Genomic DNA, 14,578 nt, shown 5'->3' with positions numbered 1-14,578 from the left:
CGTCTGTCTGTCACGTGGCCTGTGAGTGGGATGCTGCGTTCCGGCTCGGTCGAGACAAAGCATCCGTCGCCTTCGTGCATCATCATTGCCAGCATCTTTTTTTCTTCAGGTTGCCTCGGTCCCGGTGTTTCTTCTGCATCCGGCCGCTTATATGCTTTTTTTTTCGTTGAGCTTGACTTGGACCTGATCCAACGTATTTAAGGAAACAGAACCGAGCCCCCCATTGGCCCAAAACCTAACGCCTGCGAACCAGTGTCCATCTCTCAGTCAGGGATGGCAGACGAAGCCGGAATCGGGGAGGACCCTACTGGATCTTGGACTTCGACCGTCATCAGCAGCGAAAGTGGACCCGATTCAGACAAGTGATTACATTTCACTTCCTTCCGCTTCAATCGCTTCTTTCAAATCGTGTTTTAGTTTATTTTTAAACCTTTTGACATATCTTTGTGCACTTTGTGTTCATTTGATCTAAATTAGACCTGAAGACAATTGAAGGACGTGCGCTTACTGTTGGTCAAGCTTGTAAACCGACCACATAAATGTTTACCGTTAGCTTCGTCCACCTGCGCATGCGCGCGTTAGTTGAGCGCACGATTGATGCTGCCTTCACGTCCTCAGGTGAATATTGTATTGTTAAACGTTCTCTAGTTGGTTCATTTATGGCCTCCATTGTGCTGTGGCATACATAATTGTAAAATCTCCATTTATACTTATTGCCGTGTTTAAAAACACCGTTATTTAGTTTTTAAAAGCTAGCAGTCACTCGAGGATAACATTGTAACCTCCTGCACTCGTAATTTCCATTTCACAATTGGAAAATATCATCTTTCCCATACAACGTGAAGGCAGCATGAGTCACAAACTGGCATTTTAATGTAAACATTTCTGAGTGCGTGTCACAGAAAGCAACATTTAATGTTTGTGTGTATGTTTAGTCCATCGGGTGGTCACGTGGAGTGGTGTAAACAGTTGATTGCAGCAACTTTGTCCAGTCATATCTCAGCCGCCTGTGACGTCATTACCAAGGTAGACTGCAAAATGGATGTTTGTTGTAGTTGTGGGCGATTGCGTACACTCTTCGTTTGCAGCATTGCTACGTGTGCGATCTCCTTCTTTCTTTGCTGTGTCATTCTCAATTTCTCGCGGACCCTTTTGGGCGCACGCACGGCAGGACTCTACGGATGAGAGTCTCCGTTGCCATGGTGACGACGACGCCGAGCATTCCCCCAACGCTTTGGCAAGTGTCGGCTTCTTTTTTTTCCCTGCCTTTTCTCCTCGTTTTGCTTTCCATTTCTTTTGTATGTGGCTTCACAAACTGTTGGACTCCAGTGACCTTTTTCCAAGTACCCCACGATCCCAAACAATTACTTTTTTTTTTTTAATTATTATGATAGTTTATAGTATTAAATACCTGAAAATGCTGAGTTGTTTTCATTTGTCTATGCTAGATTAAAGTAATGAAATGAAAAATGCACGCTGATGTCTTTGAGAAGCGCTACGTTAGTATCGTTGTGGCGTTAAGAAGTCCCACTGTTCCGTGTGCAAATAGAAACATCCAGCACAGAGGCTGAAAATGAGTGACAAGGCAACTGCAGTTCCTCTCCTGCCAGGGGAAAGCATCCAGACAACCAGTGAGTTTCAAAATGCTTCAAATGTCTCTCTTTGTTGTTTTTTTGTTGTTGTTTTTTTTTTCAAAATACCCCCTTCCCCTCTTTTCCTCCATGTTTACAGTCGAGGACGTGATGTATATTTGTCCCTATAGCGGCCTTTTCAACGGAACTCTGACCATCACTGACTACAAGCTCTACTTCAGCAGCACAGAAAGGGTAGCGCACAACTCTGTATCTTGTCAAGACAAGTTACTCCGCACTTTGTCAATTATGTTTATGATCAGCTTTCCGATTCCTTTTTTTTTTTAGGAAGTCAATTAAGGGCAACACGTACAGTCCTCATTTAGTTTTTTGACACTTTCCCATTCATGTTTGTGTCGTTTATACAGCATTTAAGTTTGAGAGTGTTTCAGCAATCCCGGGTTTTGCGGAAAATACGCTACTCTGATTTCCACTGTGGAATGATATATTTGGATTCAGGAAAGTCCATTTGTTCTGGCTGTCAACCTGGGCGTCATCAGCCGCCTGGAGACTGTGGGCATCCCCAACCGAGGTGACAACACCGAAGGACTGGAGCTGGTTTGCAAGGTAACCAATGCTTTTCACGCAGGCCCGGCCTGTCCCTTAATCTCTTTGACCTATCTGCCCAGGACCTGAGGAGCCTGAAGTTCACCTACGAGACAGGGAGGAGCCACGCAAATATAGCGAAGATGCTGGCCTTGCGAGCTTTCCCGCTTTCCCACCAGCTGGTCAGTTAAAAGTTGTCAAGTTCAAACGGTTTGGCAATCGATGTCATTATCTCTTCCTTGTGCACCCGCAGAGCTTATTCGCCTTCCGCTACGAGCAGCGCTTCCCATCTGACGGCTGGAAGGTGTACGAGCCGCTGGCCGAATTGCGGCGGCAGGTAGGAACCCGCTTCAATGTGAGATAAACTTCTACTTATCTGCAAAGAGTGACATAGAGAAGGAAAGGTTAGCCATAGCTCAAGCTAACTAGCCAAAGAGGCCTATTCTAACATCACCTTGCAACGCTCAGGGTCTCCCCAACGAGAGCTGGACCATCAACCGACTGAACTCGTCCTACCAGCTGTGCGACACGTACCCCGCCACCCTGGTGGTCCCCGCCAACGTCTCGGACGAGGACATCAAGCGAGTGGCGGCATTCCGGGCCAAGCGCCGCATTCCGGTGGGCTTTAGCGCATTACATCACAACACATATTTGATACGTCAATATTGTTCCAAAATACATTGCAAGTTGTTTCTTGCTATTCTCACCTGAACCTGAGCATCAAAATGAAATTGAGAATTAAATGCTAACATACCATAAAGGGAAATGTCGCTAACAATTAGCATCTGTCTTTGTGAAGACGGACTAAAATTTGTGCTGTCCTGATGAACTGAGAGAGGAGTTGAGATTTCTAAATGTTTTTTTTTTTTTTTTTATTGATCCCAATAACGTGTTTTTCTCGTCAGGTGCTGTCGTGGCTCCACCCCGAGTCGCAGGCGGCGCTGGTGCGCTGCGGCCAGCCGCTAGTGGGCCCGGCCGACCGCCGCTGCAAAGAGGACGAGCGTCTCCTCCAGACCATCATGGACGCCAACGCTCACTCCCATAAGCTCAGCATCTTCGACGCCCGACAATTCAGCGTCGCCCGTAGCAACAAAGTACGTCAATCGCCACGCCATCCGACCCGGGACGGGCATCGGTGAAACTCGGGTTATTCTCGCAGGCGAAGGACGGCGGCTACGAAAGCGAGAGCATCTACGCTAACGCGGAGCTCAACTTCCTGGAGATCCCCAACATTCACGTGATGCGCGAGGCCCTCAGGAAGTTGAAGGACGTGCTCTATCCCGACATCCAACAAGAGCGCTGGCACTCCAACCTTGATCACACACATTGGCTCCACTACATTCAGGTATGTTCGTCGCCTCACTCCTGGTTTTTTTTTTTTTTTTTATTCCTCCAATCTGTGCATTCCTTTAGCTGCTTCTGTGTGGAGCATCCCAAATGGCATCCAAACTGGAACGCGCAAAGACATCAGTGGTGGTCCACTGCAGCGACGGCTGGGACAGGACGTCTCAGCTGACGTCTCTGACGATGCTCATGCTGGACAGCTACTACCGCACGCTTCGAGGATTCCAGGTCCGTCTCTCGACCCGGAGGCGGCACATGCACGCTTTGTCCTCATTTTCCTCTTTCTTTTCTTCTTCTTACAGGTTCTGGTGGAGAAGGAGTGGATCAGCTTTGGACATAAGTTTGCTGCCGTAAGAATGCGACCAGGCCTGACCACAGTTAAACCCCTGAATTGAAATTAGGAATTATTTTGTGTTTTATTTGCACATAGATGATCTTTAGTTTTTTTTTTTTTTTTTAAATGACTAAAATGGTTTTGCATCTTTGGTTCCTCAGCGCGTGGGCCACGGCGACGACGACCACGGCAACTCTGAGCGTTCGCCGCTCTTTGTTCAGTTTGTGGATTGCGTGTGGCAGATGAGCCGGCAAGTGCGTAGCCGGCCAGGTCAAAACCCTCCGGGGCCTTTCCTCCGTTGACCCCCGTGACCTTTTCTTCCAGTTCCCGGCAGCCTTCGAGTTCAACGAGCTTTTCCTGATTACGCTGCTGGACCACCTGTACAGCTGCCTCTTCGGAACCTTCCTGTGCAACAGCGAGCAGGAGCGCGCCACCCAGGTGAGCACGGACGAACCTGCGGCCCGATGACGGCGCTTTGCTAACTCCTCTTGTCCTCTGTAGGAGCTCCAGAACCGAACGGCGTCTCTGTGGTCCTACGTCAACAGGTGAGAGCAGAGTTTGACGACATCTCGGTCCAGTCTGACCTGTGTTTGCCCGTGTCGCACTTAGTCAGCCCGAGGACTTCAGCAACCCTCTGTATGTCCACGAGCGACACAGCGTGCTCTATCCGCTGGCGTCCTGCATGCATCTGGAGCTGTGGACGACTTACTACGCACGATGGAACCCTCGCATGAGACCTCAGGTGGGCGTCTCCACTCACGATTGGCAGCACGTATCTCAAAAGCACACAAGTCAAGGTGCTTGTATCTCAAGGCGACGGTGGACTTGAACTCGATTGATCCTGAAATGTGCTTGAATTAAGCATTCATTGTGAATCTTGTCTGTTTGGCTGACTTCAGGTGTTGTAGATTGTTTTTGTGTTTGTGCAATGTGGAGAATTGATCTGCTTGACTTTGCAGGTGGCTCAGCATCAAATGCTGAACAATCTGCTGCTGTTGCGAGTTCAACTTGAGCAGAGGGTAGAGGAGCTGCGCAGAGAGGTCCAGGCCAACTCTCCAGCGGCGTCGCCCGAACACGCCGCCGCGATGGCTGCGGTCACCCCAGTCTGACGGACACACGCCGGTTGGTGCCCATTGATAAGACAACCTTACCTTACCTTTTTGTTAGATTACATGTGCATCAAAATACGTTGAAGTCACGTTGACTCCTCCCACGCAGTAAGCTTGAAAATGGGTGATCGATCGGGAGCCGACTGTGGTGTAAATATCTCAGGGCCTTGCCAATGCAAGCAAGACTTATTTGTCTCCATGTATTGGTATACACGTTTAGATTTTTTTTTTTAAAACAATTTTGCACTCTTTTTTTTTTTGTGTGCTTGTGCTGCCTTTAAGGCCAGGACAAAAAAACAACAACTCCCAGTCTCATTCTCTGTGTTTTCTTTTTTTTTTTTTTTTAATTTAGCTTTTGCATCCCGGTAGCATGTAAACAGCTTCATAGATGCACTCATTCACGTTAAACATTCCGTTGTCAGTCTTGAAACACGTTTTTTTAAATGTTGGTTAATATTATTGTTCTTGCTATTGTGTCTTCATTGTCGGAGGTTAATATGATGGAATAATTATGTAGGTCGTCGTGGTGGAAAGAACACAGCAAACGTGAGTACGAAGCATTGCGGTTGCCGACAAGACAATCAGAGCGGAGCGCACGTTTATCCAGTTTGAGAGTCAGTAAAAAAAAAAAAAAAAAGTTCAAGTAAGCTCCCTTTACTACCAAAAATGTTTGCTACACTGTTGCCGACAAAAGGAATCAATGGATGAAAGAAAAAGTCACATTTTGCAGGATGCTCAAAAAAAAAGCTTCATGTCAGTCAACTCAACTGATTGTGTATACAATTTTCCATTTGTCATTAAAAACAAAATGTGCACGGTGACGCTCGAGTGTGTGTGTGGCGTGTGCACGCCGGTCACCGTTTCAATGCTTCTGCGTTTACGTGTCGTCACACCACGTTGCGGCCATGTCCAGGTTCAGCGCTGGCATGCTCCAGGAGCGTTTGCTGCACTGCAGCACAACAAACAAAAAAAGGAATCAACCGAAGTCCACTCGTATCAATTGCTGAGCTTTCCAATACAGCCGTTCTTTGAGATAAGAGTTGGATTTCTTTTGTGACCACACTCTTATCTCAAAACCTTTCCCATCATTCACGAGAATTCAAACAAATGAAACTGTTTTTGCTGTGCCCATCTTGCCCTCACGGGGGCAGTATAAGGCAGACGGACAAGGCTGGGCTTACTTTGTGTCGAGAAATGACCTAGGGGGTAAGTAAAACCTCTCAGCATAGAGAATCTACGTCAGTATAGAGAAATTACGTAGGGGCTACGTAAAATCTTTTTTTTTTTTAACCAGACTGTTGTTTACCTTGTGGTTCCGACGCCACCACCGAGTCCGGAGCGTCAGCCTTCACCATCTCCCCGTTCAGGCTCTCTGTCATCGCCACACAAGGCGTGGGTGAGTGGATAGACGCTTGGAGAAATGTGCACGCGTGCATCTTACGTTGGATGCCGAAGCACAACTTCTTCTTCTGATATGAGATGTAGCTGCTGATGGCACCCACCAGCGCCATGCCCACCGCGCTCACGATTCCCGCGATGGTACCGACCTCCGCCGTGGTCCCTACACGCACAAGGATTTTCTCAACTCCTCACACTCCTCGATCAAACGCATCCGAGTCATCTGCGGTAGTCTTACCGATGTTGTCGTCGCGTTGGTTGACGTGATCGCGTTCGCCGCTTGGTCGTCCACCTGAAAAAGCGTCAACACTCCTTTGGCAAACGATTCGTCTCGACGGGCAAGCGGCGACGGTCGTCACCTTTGCCTTTGTCAGGTTTGTAGCTGTTGTCGTTGCTGACGTCTATCAGGTCGTTGTCGGAAAATCCGCCTGTACTCACAAGCACGGCAGGTGAGAGAGAGGTCAGAGATGTAAAAAAAAATCAGGATGCTTCATGCATATGCGTACCATTGAATGCAGCCGATAATTAACTGAATCGGGAATAAGTGCAGGAGGGAAACACAGGAATGCTACTATTAACCTAACCCTGGATGACCCACCTGCAGGCCGACCTCCCTTGCCCTTATTGGTGGTGGTGATGTCGTTGTTGGGATCCAAGGCGTCGGCCAGGTCAAATTCGTCCGCGGCTGCCGGTGTTCAAAATGAGGGACGGGTGGAAACGTGGCAAAGGGGAAAACCAAAAGAAAGAAAATGGCGAGCATGCTGGATGAAACGTCACGTAACCTTACCTGGTTTGCCTTTGGGTTTGACCGGAGCCTTGGTACCTGTAGACACATGGATGGCATGTATTATTATTGGATTATTTGGATTAGGATGATGTGTGTATTTTACCTGGCAAAGGCACTGGTGTGGCTGTGATAGATAAAAAAAAAAAAAAAAAAAACATGAGGTGAGAAGTATCATATTTGATAGGATTTTCCAAATTTGCTATTTGGTCAATGCCTGGAAATGGAAGACAGCCTTTCCTTTGGGCTGTGGCTTTCTCAGGCTTTTGAGGGCTCTACTTAAGATAGTTGCTGCGGTACCAGGAAAAAAGTACAATATTAATCACATAACATTAAAATTGGATGACTTTGACTCCTCCTTTGTATTAGCAATGTTATTAAACGCCTCTTCTATAATACTACTGTAAAATAATCAGTAAGTATTTCAAAAGACCTACACTGGGTATCACCTGTCACCTGAACTGGAAGCAATTGCTTTGTTTTCATTTGTGAAATTGAAACGTCATGTCAAAACATCGGACTGTTTTTTTTCTGGTGTGGGAGTAATACATCCTCGATGTAGTCAACCTGTCATCAGGAGCATTTTCAAATTGGCCATAATGTCATCTTAAAAGGTGCAATATGGTCAACTTTTTGGTGTAGCAAACTCCCAATTGTAAAGCTACACTGTTGATTATTTGAAGTGACCAATTTTGGGCATGTTATTCCCACTTGGTGTGTCTATTAAGACTTACTTTGAGGGTTGGCGGCGTCCAGAGCGTCGGACAAATCGAGTCCCTGAGGCCGCACTGCAGCAACAAACAAAAACAAAAAAACCACAATAAAATCCAAATTAGCCTTCCAGAACACACTGGCATTCTGCTGCACACAAAAGGACGACAAAGGGACTTTTGTGCGCCTTCTTGCAGCCCACAGGATGCTCAATGTGAGTCAATGTCTTTCTCATTCTCCTATTGACCATTATTGTGATTATAATTATGGTTACTGTAAGTGCATTTTCACTTGCTTTCAGGAAACCAATCACCTTAAAAAACAAAAAAACAAAAAGGATGGTTATTGCTGTGGGTGTGACAATGGACAAGAGAACGATGTGCTCACAATCTATGGACCGGACCGGACCGGACCGTTATTCTTTGTTACGGGCCTGGGCTGCGACACAAAATAGACAGCACGCATGCGCAAGACAATGGGTGCCTCTTGTTTTTGGTTCTTATTAATGTTGCTGATTACCTTGCATCACGAGCATCATCATCATCATCGCCAGCGGCAGCAACGACGGACTTTCACGAGGAGGCGCCATGACGAACAGAACCGAACCGTCCACGAGTAGTCCACGAGCCGCCGGATGCGTTAAGTAGGAGTTTTTAAGGGGCGTGTTCAAGCCCCCACCCTGTGGCATCCGGTGTGTCCTTACAAAATAAAAGGAAATTGGCGTCAGTTCCGGAGAAAATAGAAGAGTTATTTTTCTGCTACAAAGTGAATCTGACAAATTTAGTCATAAAAATTTGTAAATAACTTTTTGCATAACGATAATAGCCAATTCGTTTTTAAATGACTCACACTTGCTAAAAATAAAAAAATTAAAACTTTCGTGTGTTTTTTTTGTTATTGAGGTTACAATTAACCTCAAGGCGAGATTCTCCCCAAAACATTTTTCAAATGACCTAACGAAATCTCATGGGGATTTATGCTCTTCGATTAACATTGTGCCATCAGGATCTGAAGAAAAGCAACAATTAAATTAGTCTTATTGCTTTTTCACCCCTCAATTTGTCAAGTCACGTGCGTTACTCAAGGTGTCAAACACAAATTATGGGCGTGGCTTGTGTCATCGGTGACGGCAAGAAGCCCAAAACCGGGACATTTAACTCAAAGCATGCCACACGACAGCTCAACCAGACCCGAGCGGCACCGACGAGATGGGCGATAAAGAGGGCACCAGGTATCTATTAAACCTTTTTATTTTTATTTTTTTTTGCATTTTCCTATGCTTGCGCTCAGTGATTGTTTGTATGCCAAAAGCAACTCGTGGCTTTTCCAGCACTTTACATAAAAAAAAAAAAAAGTATCTCTAGCAGAAAACGGGTCAGGAACAAAAGCAGTGGACCAACCACCCAATTAATGGTTGTGAGGAAACTCAAGGAAAAAAGAAAGGTATTAAATTTAATAAACTGATTAGGTGATTTGGTGCTGGCGGTTGGGGGCAGTTCCACCTGTTTTAGGTTCGGCGTGGGATTGCTAGGAATTGTGACATGGGAAAAAGAAACTCTCAAAACTGTGTGTACTCAAGTTTGTGACAAACACAAAGACGTTTTTTTTTTTTTTCTAAAAAAAACAAAACAAAAAAACTTTCTCAAATATAATATAACGTCAATCATCTTTGGCATTGTCTTGCATAGGTTGAAGTGTACTTGATAAATTATGGCCATCAAGAAAAATAATAAAGTTCACAAATCTAAGTTTCTTTCAAGACACACGTGTTCATCTTTCACAAACTGTGGTGCTCCCAAAACACTGGCTTCCTCTAACAACCCGATGTGCTTCCAATTTGCACAGTTGCACTTTTGCCTGATTTCCTGCTTTTTTCTATTTTTTAAAAAAAAAAATTTTGGGGGGGTTCGACCCGATCCTCGACACTCAGACACACCAAAGGCAGAAAATGTGATAAAGTGCTCGTTTCTCATCACATATCAATGAAAGCGGTCTCAATGTCACTGCAAATAGGAGTCAGTGTTGAGTGTGACTGCTTCTTGTTTGAATTAAAAAAATATTTATTTCCTCAAAAAACACCAAATTTACATGAAAAGTGTCTTGTGTAAAATGAATTGAGGAACACAATTGAGCAAGTGCCCTTTGTTTCCATCCAGAGTGTTCAAGAAGACGAGCCCCAACAACAAGGTAGGTTCAACTCCGCCGGCACCACGTGCAGGTGAGCGCTGACGATTCTCCACTTTGCAGATCAGCGTTTATCTGGGCAAGCGTGTCTATGTTGACCATTATGATCACGTGGATCCAGTGGGTAAGTGTACACGTACACGCAGACCCACGTAAAATTTGCCGAGTGATGTTGAGATGTTTGCTGGTGCAGATGGAGTTGTCCTGGTGGATCCCGAGTATCTACAAGATCGCAAAGGTAAAGCAAGCAAATCTGATCTTCAATTTTTTTTCCGCCAAGTTGCACCATTATCGCCAGCATCAAAATACAAAAGCGTAGTTGGCCCAAGTGTTCATCAAAAAACAGTGGTTTTCCTAAAAAATGATTTATTATTGTAAGCCACAATAACATGTAGTTGGGACAAAAAATCTTAAATCTAAAAAAAGCAGTCATAAGCAGTAAAATCATGATTCAATAAAACATATTGGACTTGAACCTAATTAAATATTACAAAACTATTTTTTTAGATCAAAAAGTGAAATACAATTGAACTCTACATAGGTAGTAATTTACTTTAGGCACCACTAGAGGGCACCAGTGCACCACTAGTCATAGAGGTTACCACAACTTGATTAATTACTGTTCATCACTAGTACCTTAACGTGGTCGTTATTTTATTTTTATTTTTTGTCATTAATGCTTTTGAACAGGGGTGTGTAGACTTTTTATATTCTATTCTTGGTGCGTATGCACTTGTGGTTGGATGCAATGTGCATTTGTTTGCCTCAAAGTGGTACGCTAAAGACTTTCACTTCAGTTGTCTTCAACTTCCATGTACATTTGATTGTTTTGAACTCTTAATTGAGTAGAATTCCGATTGACCGTCCATATGTTCCTATTGGATCATGAAGGTTTCCTTTGTCAAATCTCAAGAATTGATATTAATACTCTTCTTTAACTTCAACTTGGTGTGAAAACATGGAGACTCCTTCTCATGTCCAACTCAAGTGTCATTCGTGTCGGCAGTGTTCGTGACCCTGACCTGCGTGTTCCGTTACGGTCGGGAGGAGTCGGACGTCTTGGGTTTGCCCTACCGGAAGGATCTCCACTTCAGCATTTTCCAAGCCTTCCCTCGTGTCTCCGATCAGAAGCCACTGAGTGTCCTCCAGGAGAAGCTGCTACGCAAACTGGGCCAGCACGCGCACCCTTTCTGCTTCAACGTAAGACTGCTGAGCCGCGTCACGTCGAGCTGCTTTTTGGGGAGGAGCCTAATGGGCTGCCGTGTTCAGATCTCCCCGAACCTGCCCTGCTCGGTCATCCTGCAGCCCGCACACGACGATGTGGGCAAGGCGTGCGGCGTGGACTTTGAGATCCAGGCCTACTGCGCCAAGTCAGTCAGCGAGAAGATCGTTCAAAGGTTGCCCCAGACAGATGGCGGCGTCATTTGCAACATACATATCCTACAATTTTTTTTATTTTTTTTAAATTCTGCTTTCTTCCAGGAACACTGTGGAACTGGTCATCCGAAAAGTGCAGTACGCCCCGGAGAAGATGGGCCCGCAACCCAGCGCGGAGAGCACTCGAAGCTTTTTGTTGTCCGAGAGGCCGCTCCACCTTGAGGCATCGTTGGACAAGGAGGTGAATCTTTTTCCAAACATGTCATCGGAACGGCGCATTAACTTTTTGGGATAACCCGATGGTTGTTCGGTCCAGGGCATCCCAATACCAATTTCCCCCAAAAATATGTCCACGTCATTCGAGCAGCTACAAAGCTGAAGTTCTTGACAAGCAGCCATCTTGAAAATGTGTCCAATCCGCTTATTGTGCCACTTAATCATTTCACGGCGTATGCTCTACCATACCAGCTGTACTACCACGGCGAGCCCATCAACGTGAACGTGCACGTCTCCAACAACTCCAGCAAGACTGTCAAGAAGGTGAAGATCGCAGGTGAGCTGCCGTCGGACGCTCACGCACGTGTCTCCGTCGCTTGACGCCATTTGCTCCATCTTGCTCACCCGCAGTGCGCCAGTACACTGACGTCTGGATTTTCTTTAAGGATCAGTTTAAGTGTCCCGTAGCCCAGCTGGAGGTCGAGTGAGTTTGTGCAAGCAAAATTTTCGCCTCCCTGTTAGCATTTTTTTTTTTTTTTGGGTCTTACGACATGTTCAACCAATTTTGATGGTGAAAGGGGCAAAAGAGTTTTTTTGTTTTTAGTGTGCTTGCTTTTTTTTGGTGACTGTCAATCAGCGAGCAGGTCTGCGCCAGTTCCACCTTCTGCCAGGTGTACACACTGACACCCTCCATAGGGGATAATCGCCAGAAGCAAGGCCTGGCGATAGATGGAGACCTCAATCACCAAAACACCAACCTGGCCTCCAGCACTATGTATATATATACACACACACACACACTGCCTCTCTGTCTGTCTGCCTGCTATCTTTTGTTTTTGGACAACTATTTGTGTTGCAGAATGAATGAAGGCTACAACAAGGAGATGCTGGGCATCATGGTGTCCTATCGCGTCAAAGTCAAACTAGTGGTGTCTCGGGGCGGGTGCGTATTTATGCCTTGCTCGCTTAGATGTGTCCAGGGTTAATTTTAATTTCATTTTTAGAGCCAAGTTTCAAAGTTGAGTTTTTTAAATTAATTTCAGTATTAAAGTTCATTTGACCTTCTTCTGTATGTGCGTCCAGAAATCTTGAAATATAGACTTAAAATGAACCATGAAAGCTTATGTGACTGTAATTTTAGTTTATGTGAATTTTTAATTGTAGTTTTTTGGTTAACTATAAAAACTTTAAGTTCTACTGTGATCATTTGCTGATCTCCCTCTTCAATAGTTTTTATTTTTATTTTTTTTGTGGCTGGGCCGTGCGCATGAATGCAGGGACATGGCAGTGGAGCTTCCTTTTTATTTGATGCATCCCAAACCCAGCAACCAAGAGCCAGGTGACACACACACACACACACACACCCCTCAATCATCCCGATTAATCTTCATAAACCGTCAGGATTAAAGCACAATTTAATTTATGGTGTTCACAGCGGTTCCACAAGCCGAAGCTGCCGCGGGTACCGACCTCGATAACGAGTAAGTGAGCTTGGCCGAGCCAGTGGTGTGAGTAGCAACGTGATGAGTCCCCCAATTTTTCAAAACGACAAATAGTCTGGCTACTCCAATTTGAGGACGATGACAAATCGCTTTAAATGAGCCATGCTTTTTGCTAAAACCTTGACCTAAATGGACCATTATTGGTGAGACAAACTGTAGTTAGTTGGGAATTAATTTTGTCGTGGAGGATTTTTGACACGCTTGTGGCCATTTTGTTTTTAGAAAATTCAAGAAAGATAACTACTTGTCACTTTGCTTCTCAAATTGAAACTTTTCTGGGCTATGTCACCCACTTTTTCTTCTGCAGCCCTTCCCCTGAAGACGACGAGCTGGTTTTCCAAGACTTTGGCCGTCTGGATTTAGAGGGGGCTGAGGATGACCCTCTGTGTTAGCTGTTGCCACGGTTACCATTGGAGCAGCAGTGGCTTTGTTTATACACAAATATTTTTATTAGCTGGGTGGAAAACATTTCACAGTCCATGTTGCTCTCGTTCAAAAGTTTGTCCAAATAAAGGTGCAGAAGAAAACAACTTGACTTCTCTTCATGTTTGCTGCAGCGGCGGCTCCAACATGACCTCGCAGGTCCGTCCCAGTTCTCCCAGTTTGACTTTGGCGTACTCGGCTCTGTTGAGCGCCATCTGGCAGTCCTTCCTTGAGGAATAGGTGGAACCTTCATGAGGTTGGCCGGTGGCAACCTGAATGGAGTGGTGACACGACAAATCCATGTTTATATTAAAGCCTGGAAATGTGCCTTGTGCACACGTGTTACCTGCGTCAGGTAACGGATTTGGCCACTCAATTCACTCTCCACTCTGTTGACGGAGCTCTGGAACTGGACCAGCTGTCTGTCTAGGAGGCTGGCGTTGTGTTTGTCTTTGGAAAGTTCCATCACAATATTGCCTGCACAAAAAATGACAATCGTGAGTTGATTAAGTTAATAGTATTTTGACTGAACCAGCAGAAATGCAGTGCTGTGCATGAGGGGGTGATGCTTTGGCTACAATACAAAGTTTCCTTAGTTTTGTTCAATTATATCAGTGAATTATCTTATTTTTGACCTGAAATGCTTTTAATGTGCATTAAGAATATATGCCTTGCCAAGGTGTGAAATACTTGCTGTGATGTCACGTATCTATCATAGCTGATCACGGAATTATCGATCATTGCATTTTTAAATGCACGTTCGCATCACTTGTTACATTTGTCAGGTAAACCGGCAACATCCGCGTTGTTCGATGCACTTAATGGAAAAACAACAAAAGTCTTTTGTTAGCTGACCAGCACACTGCAGGATCATCGCAATCTCCTTCTCAACCTCCTCCAGAACTCGCAGGCGCTCGTTCGCCATCGTCAAGTGGGCTTTAATTTGGAGGGAAGCGTCGTCGTGAAACACCAAACGCGACCGAACCGAAGCTCAAACCCAGCGAAATAAATCAACTGCG

The 14,578-nt window shown here is 45.3% G+C and overlaps 4 protein-coding genes across 5 annotated transcripts; 2 read left to right on the top strand and 2 right to left on the bottom strand.

Moving 5' to 3' along the window:
- The first annotated feature begins 101 nt into the window (after nucleotides 1-101).
- On the top strand, nucleotides 102-5,778 carry mtmr1a (myotubularin related protein 1a). The gene is made up of 18 exons (XM_085906359.1): nucleotides 102-362; nucleotides 936-1,026; nucleotides 1,172-1,237; nucleotides 1,550-1,631; nucleotides 1,732-1,826; nucleotides 2,091-2,198; nucleotides 2,261-2,359; nucleotides 2,431-2,514; nucleotides 2,646-2,795; nucleotides 3,083-3,271; nucleotides 3,337-3,522; nucleotides 3,591-3,749; nucleotides 3,824-3,871; nucleotides 4,017-4,109; nucleotides 4,180-4,293; nucleotides 4,357-4,400; nucleotides 4,465-4,597; nucleotides 4,815-5,778. The coding sequence occupies exons 1-18, from the start codon at nucleotides 274-276 to the stop codon at nucleotides 4,962-4,964; spliced, it is 1,980 nt and encodes a 659-aa protein (XP_085762485.1). The 5' UTR covers nucleotides 102-273; the 3' UTR covers nucleotides 4,965-5,778.
- Nucleotides 5,139-8,534, bottom strand: cd99l2 (CD99 molecule-like 2). The gene is made up of 10 exons (XM_085906364.1): nucleotides 8,377-8,534; nucleotides 7,881-7,934; nucleotides 7,253-7,273; nucleotides 7,150-7,185; nucleotides 6,961-7,047; nucleotides 6,722-6,790; nucleotides 6,601-6,654; nucleotides 6,406-6,525; nucleotides 6,271-6,336; nucleotides 5,139-5,913 (listed from the first exon to the last, which is right to left on the bottom strand). The coding sequence occupies exons 1-10, from the start codon at nucleotides 8,444-8,446 to the stop codon at nucleotides 5,852-5,854; spliced, it is 639 nt and encodes a 212-aa protein (XP_085762490.1). The 5' UTR covers nucleotides 8,447-8,534; the 3' UTR covers nucleotides 5,139-5,851.
- A 432-nt stretch (nucleotides 8,535-8,966) lies between these two features.
- Nucleotides 8,967-13,666, top strand: LOC147060368 (arrestin red cell-like). Of its 2 annotated transcripts, XM_085906362.1 has the most exons (14): nucleotides 8,967-9,088; nucleotides 10,014-10,044; nucleotides 10,105-10,165; nucleotides 10,235-10,279; nucleotides 11,048-11,241; nucleotides 11,311-11,438; nucleotides 11,524-11,659; nucleotides 11,887-11,971; nucleotides 12,046-12,118; nucleotides 12,272-12,409; nucleotides 12,494-12,577; nucleotides 12,912-12,973; nucleotides 13,070-13,115; nucleotides 13,444-13,666. In XM_085906362.1, the coding sequence occupies exons 1-14, from the start codon at nucleotides 9,066-9,068 to the stop codon at nucleotides 13,526-13,528; spliced, it is 1,191 nt and encodes a 396-aa protein (XP_085762488.1). In that variant the 5' UTR covers nucleotides 8,967-9,065; the 3' UTR covers nucleotides 13,529-13,666. The 2 variants fall into 2 exon arrangements, with proteins under 2 accessions (XP_085762488.1, XP_085762487.1); XM_085906361.1 differs by having other exon boundaries at nucleotides 11,048-11,438.
- Nucleotides 12,908-14,568, bottom strand: med11 (mediator complex subunit 11). Its single transcript, XM_085906365.1, has 3 exons — nucleotides 14,415-14,568; nucleotides 13,906-14,036; nucleotides 12,908-13,831 (listed from the first exon to the last, which is right to left on the bottom strand). Exons 1-3 carry the CDS (start codon nucleotides 14,482-14,484, stop codon nucleotides 13,679-13,681), a joined length of 354 nt encoding a protein of 117 aa, XP_085762491.1. The 5' UTR covers nucleotides 14,485-14,568; the 3' UTR covers nucleotides 12,908-13,678.
- Between the last annotated feature and the right edge of the window lie 10 nt (nucleotides 14,569-14,578).

This window comes from Syngnathus leptorhynchus, chromosome 2, assembly GCF_054491065.1.
Source record: "Syngnathus leptorhynchus isolate UIUO chromosome 2, UIUO_Slep, whole genome shotgun sequence".
In the NCBI taxonomy this organism is placed as follows: Eukaryota; Metazoa; Chordata; class Actinopteri; order Syngnathiformes; family Syngnathidae; genus Syngnathus; species Syngnathus leptorhynchus.
This window is presented reverse-complemented; position numbering and strand designations above follow the sequence as displayed.

Bases quoted from the DNA above. Each gene is read 5' to 3' on its own strand.
- mtmr1a (XM_085906359.1), top strand. From the start codon at position 274: ATGGCAGACGAAGCCGGAATCGGGGAGGACCCTACTGGATCTTGGACT. The intron at 2,360-2,430 runs GTCAGTTAAAAG...GTGCACCCGCAG, and splicing joins TCCCGCTTTCCCACCAGCTG to AGCTTATTCGCCTTCCGCTA. The intron at 2,515-2,645 runs GTAGGAACCCGC...TGCAACGCTCAG, and splicing joins TGGCCGAATTGCGGCGGCAG to GGTCTCCCCAACGAGAGCTG.
- cd99l2 (XM_085906364.1), bottom strand. From the start codon at position 8,446: ATGGCGCCTCCTCGTGAAAGTCCGTCGTTGCTGCCGCTGGCGATGATG. The intron at 7,048-7,149 runs GTAAGGTTACGT...GAACACCGGCAG, and splicing joins CAAACCCAAAGGCAAACCAG to CCGCGGACGAATTTGACCTG. The intron at 6,655-6,721 runs GTGACGACCGTC...ACGCTTTTTCAG, and splicing joins CAAACCTGACAAAGGCAAAG to GTGGACGACCAAGCGGCGAA.
- LOC147060368 (XM_085906361.1), top strand. From the start codon at position 9,066: ATGGGCGATAAAGAGGGCACCAG. The intron at 9,089-10,013 runs GTATCTATTAAA...GTTTCCATCCAG, and splicing joins GGCGATAAAGAGGGCACCAG to AGTGTTCAAGAAGACGAGCC. The intron at 13,116-13,443 runs GTAAGTGAGCTT...TTTCTTCTGCAG, and splicing joins GGTACCGACCTCGATAACGA to CCCTTCCCCTGAAGACGACG.
- med11 (XM_085906365.1), bottom strand. From the start codon at position 14,484: ATGGCGAACGAGCGCCTGCGAGTTCTGGAGGAGGTTGAGAAGGAGATT. The intron at 14,037-14,414 runs GTCAGCTAACAA...TTTTTTGTGCAG, and splicing joins GATGATCCTGCAGTGTGCTG to GCAATATTGTGATGGAACTT. The intron at 13,832-13,905 runs GTAACACGTGTG...CACTCCATTCAG, and splicing joins AAATCCGTTACCTGACGCAG to GTTGCCACCGGCCAACCTCA.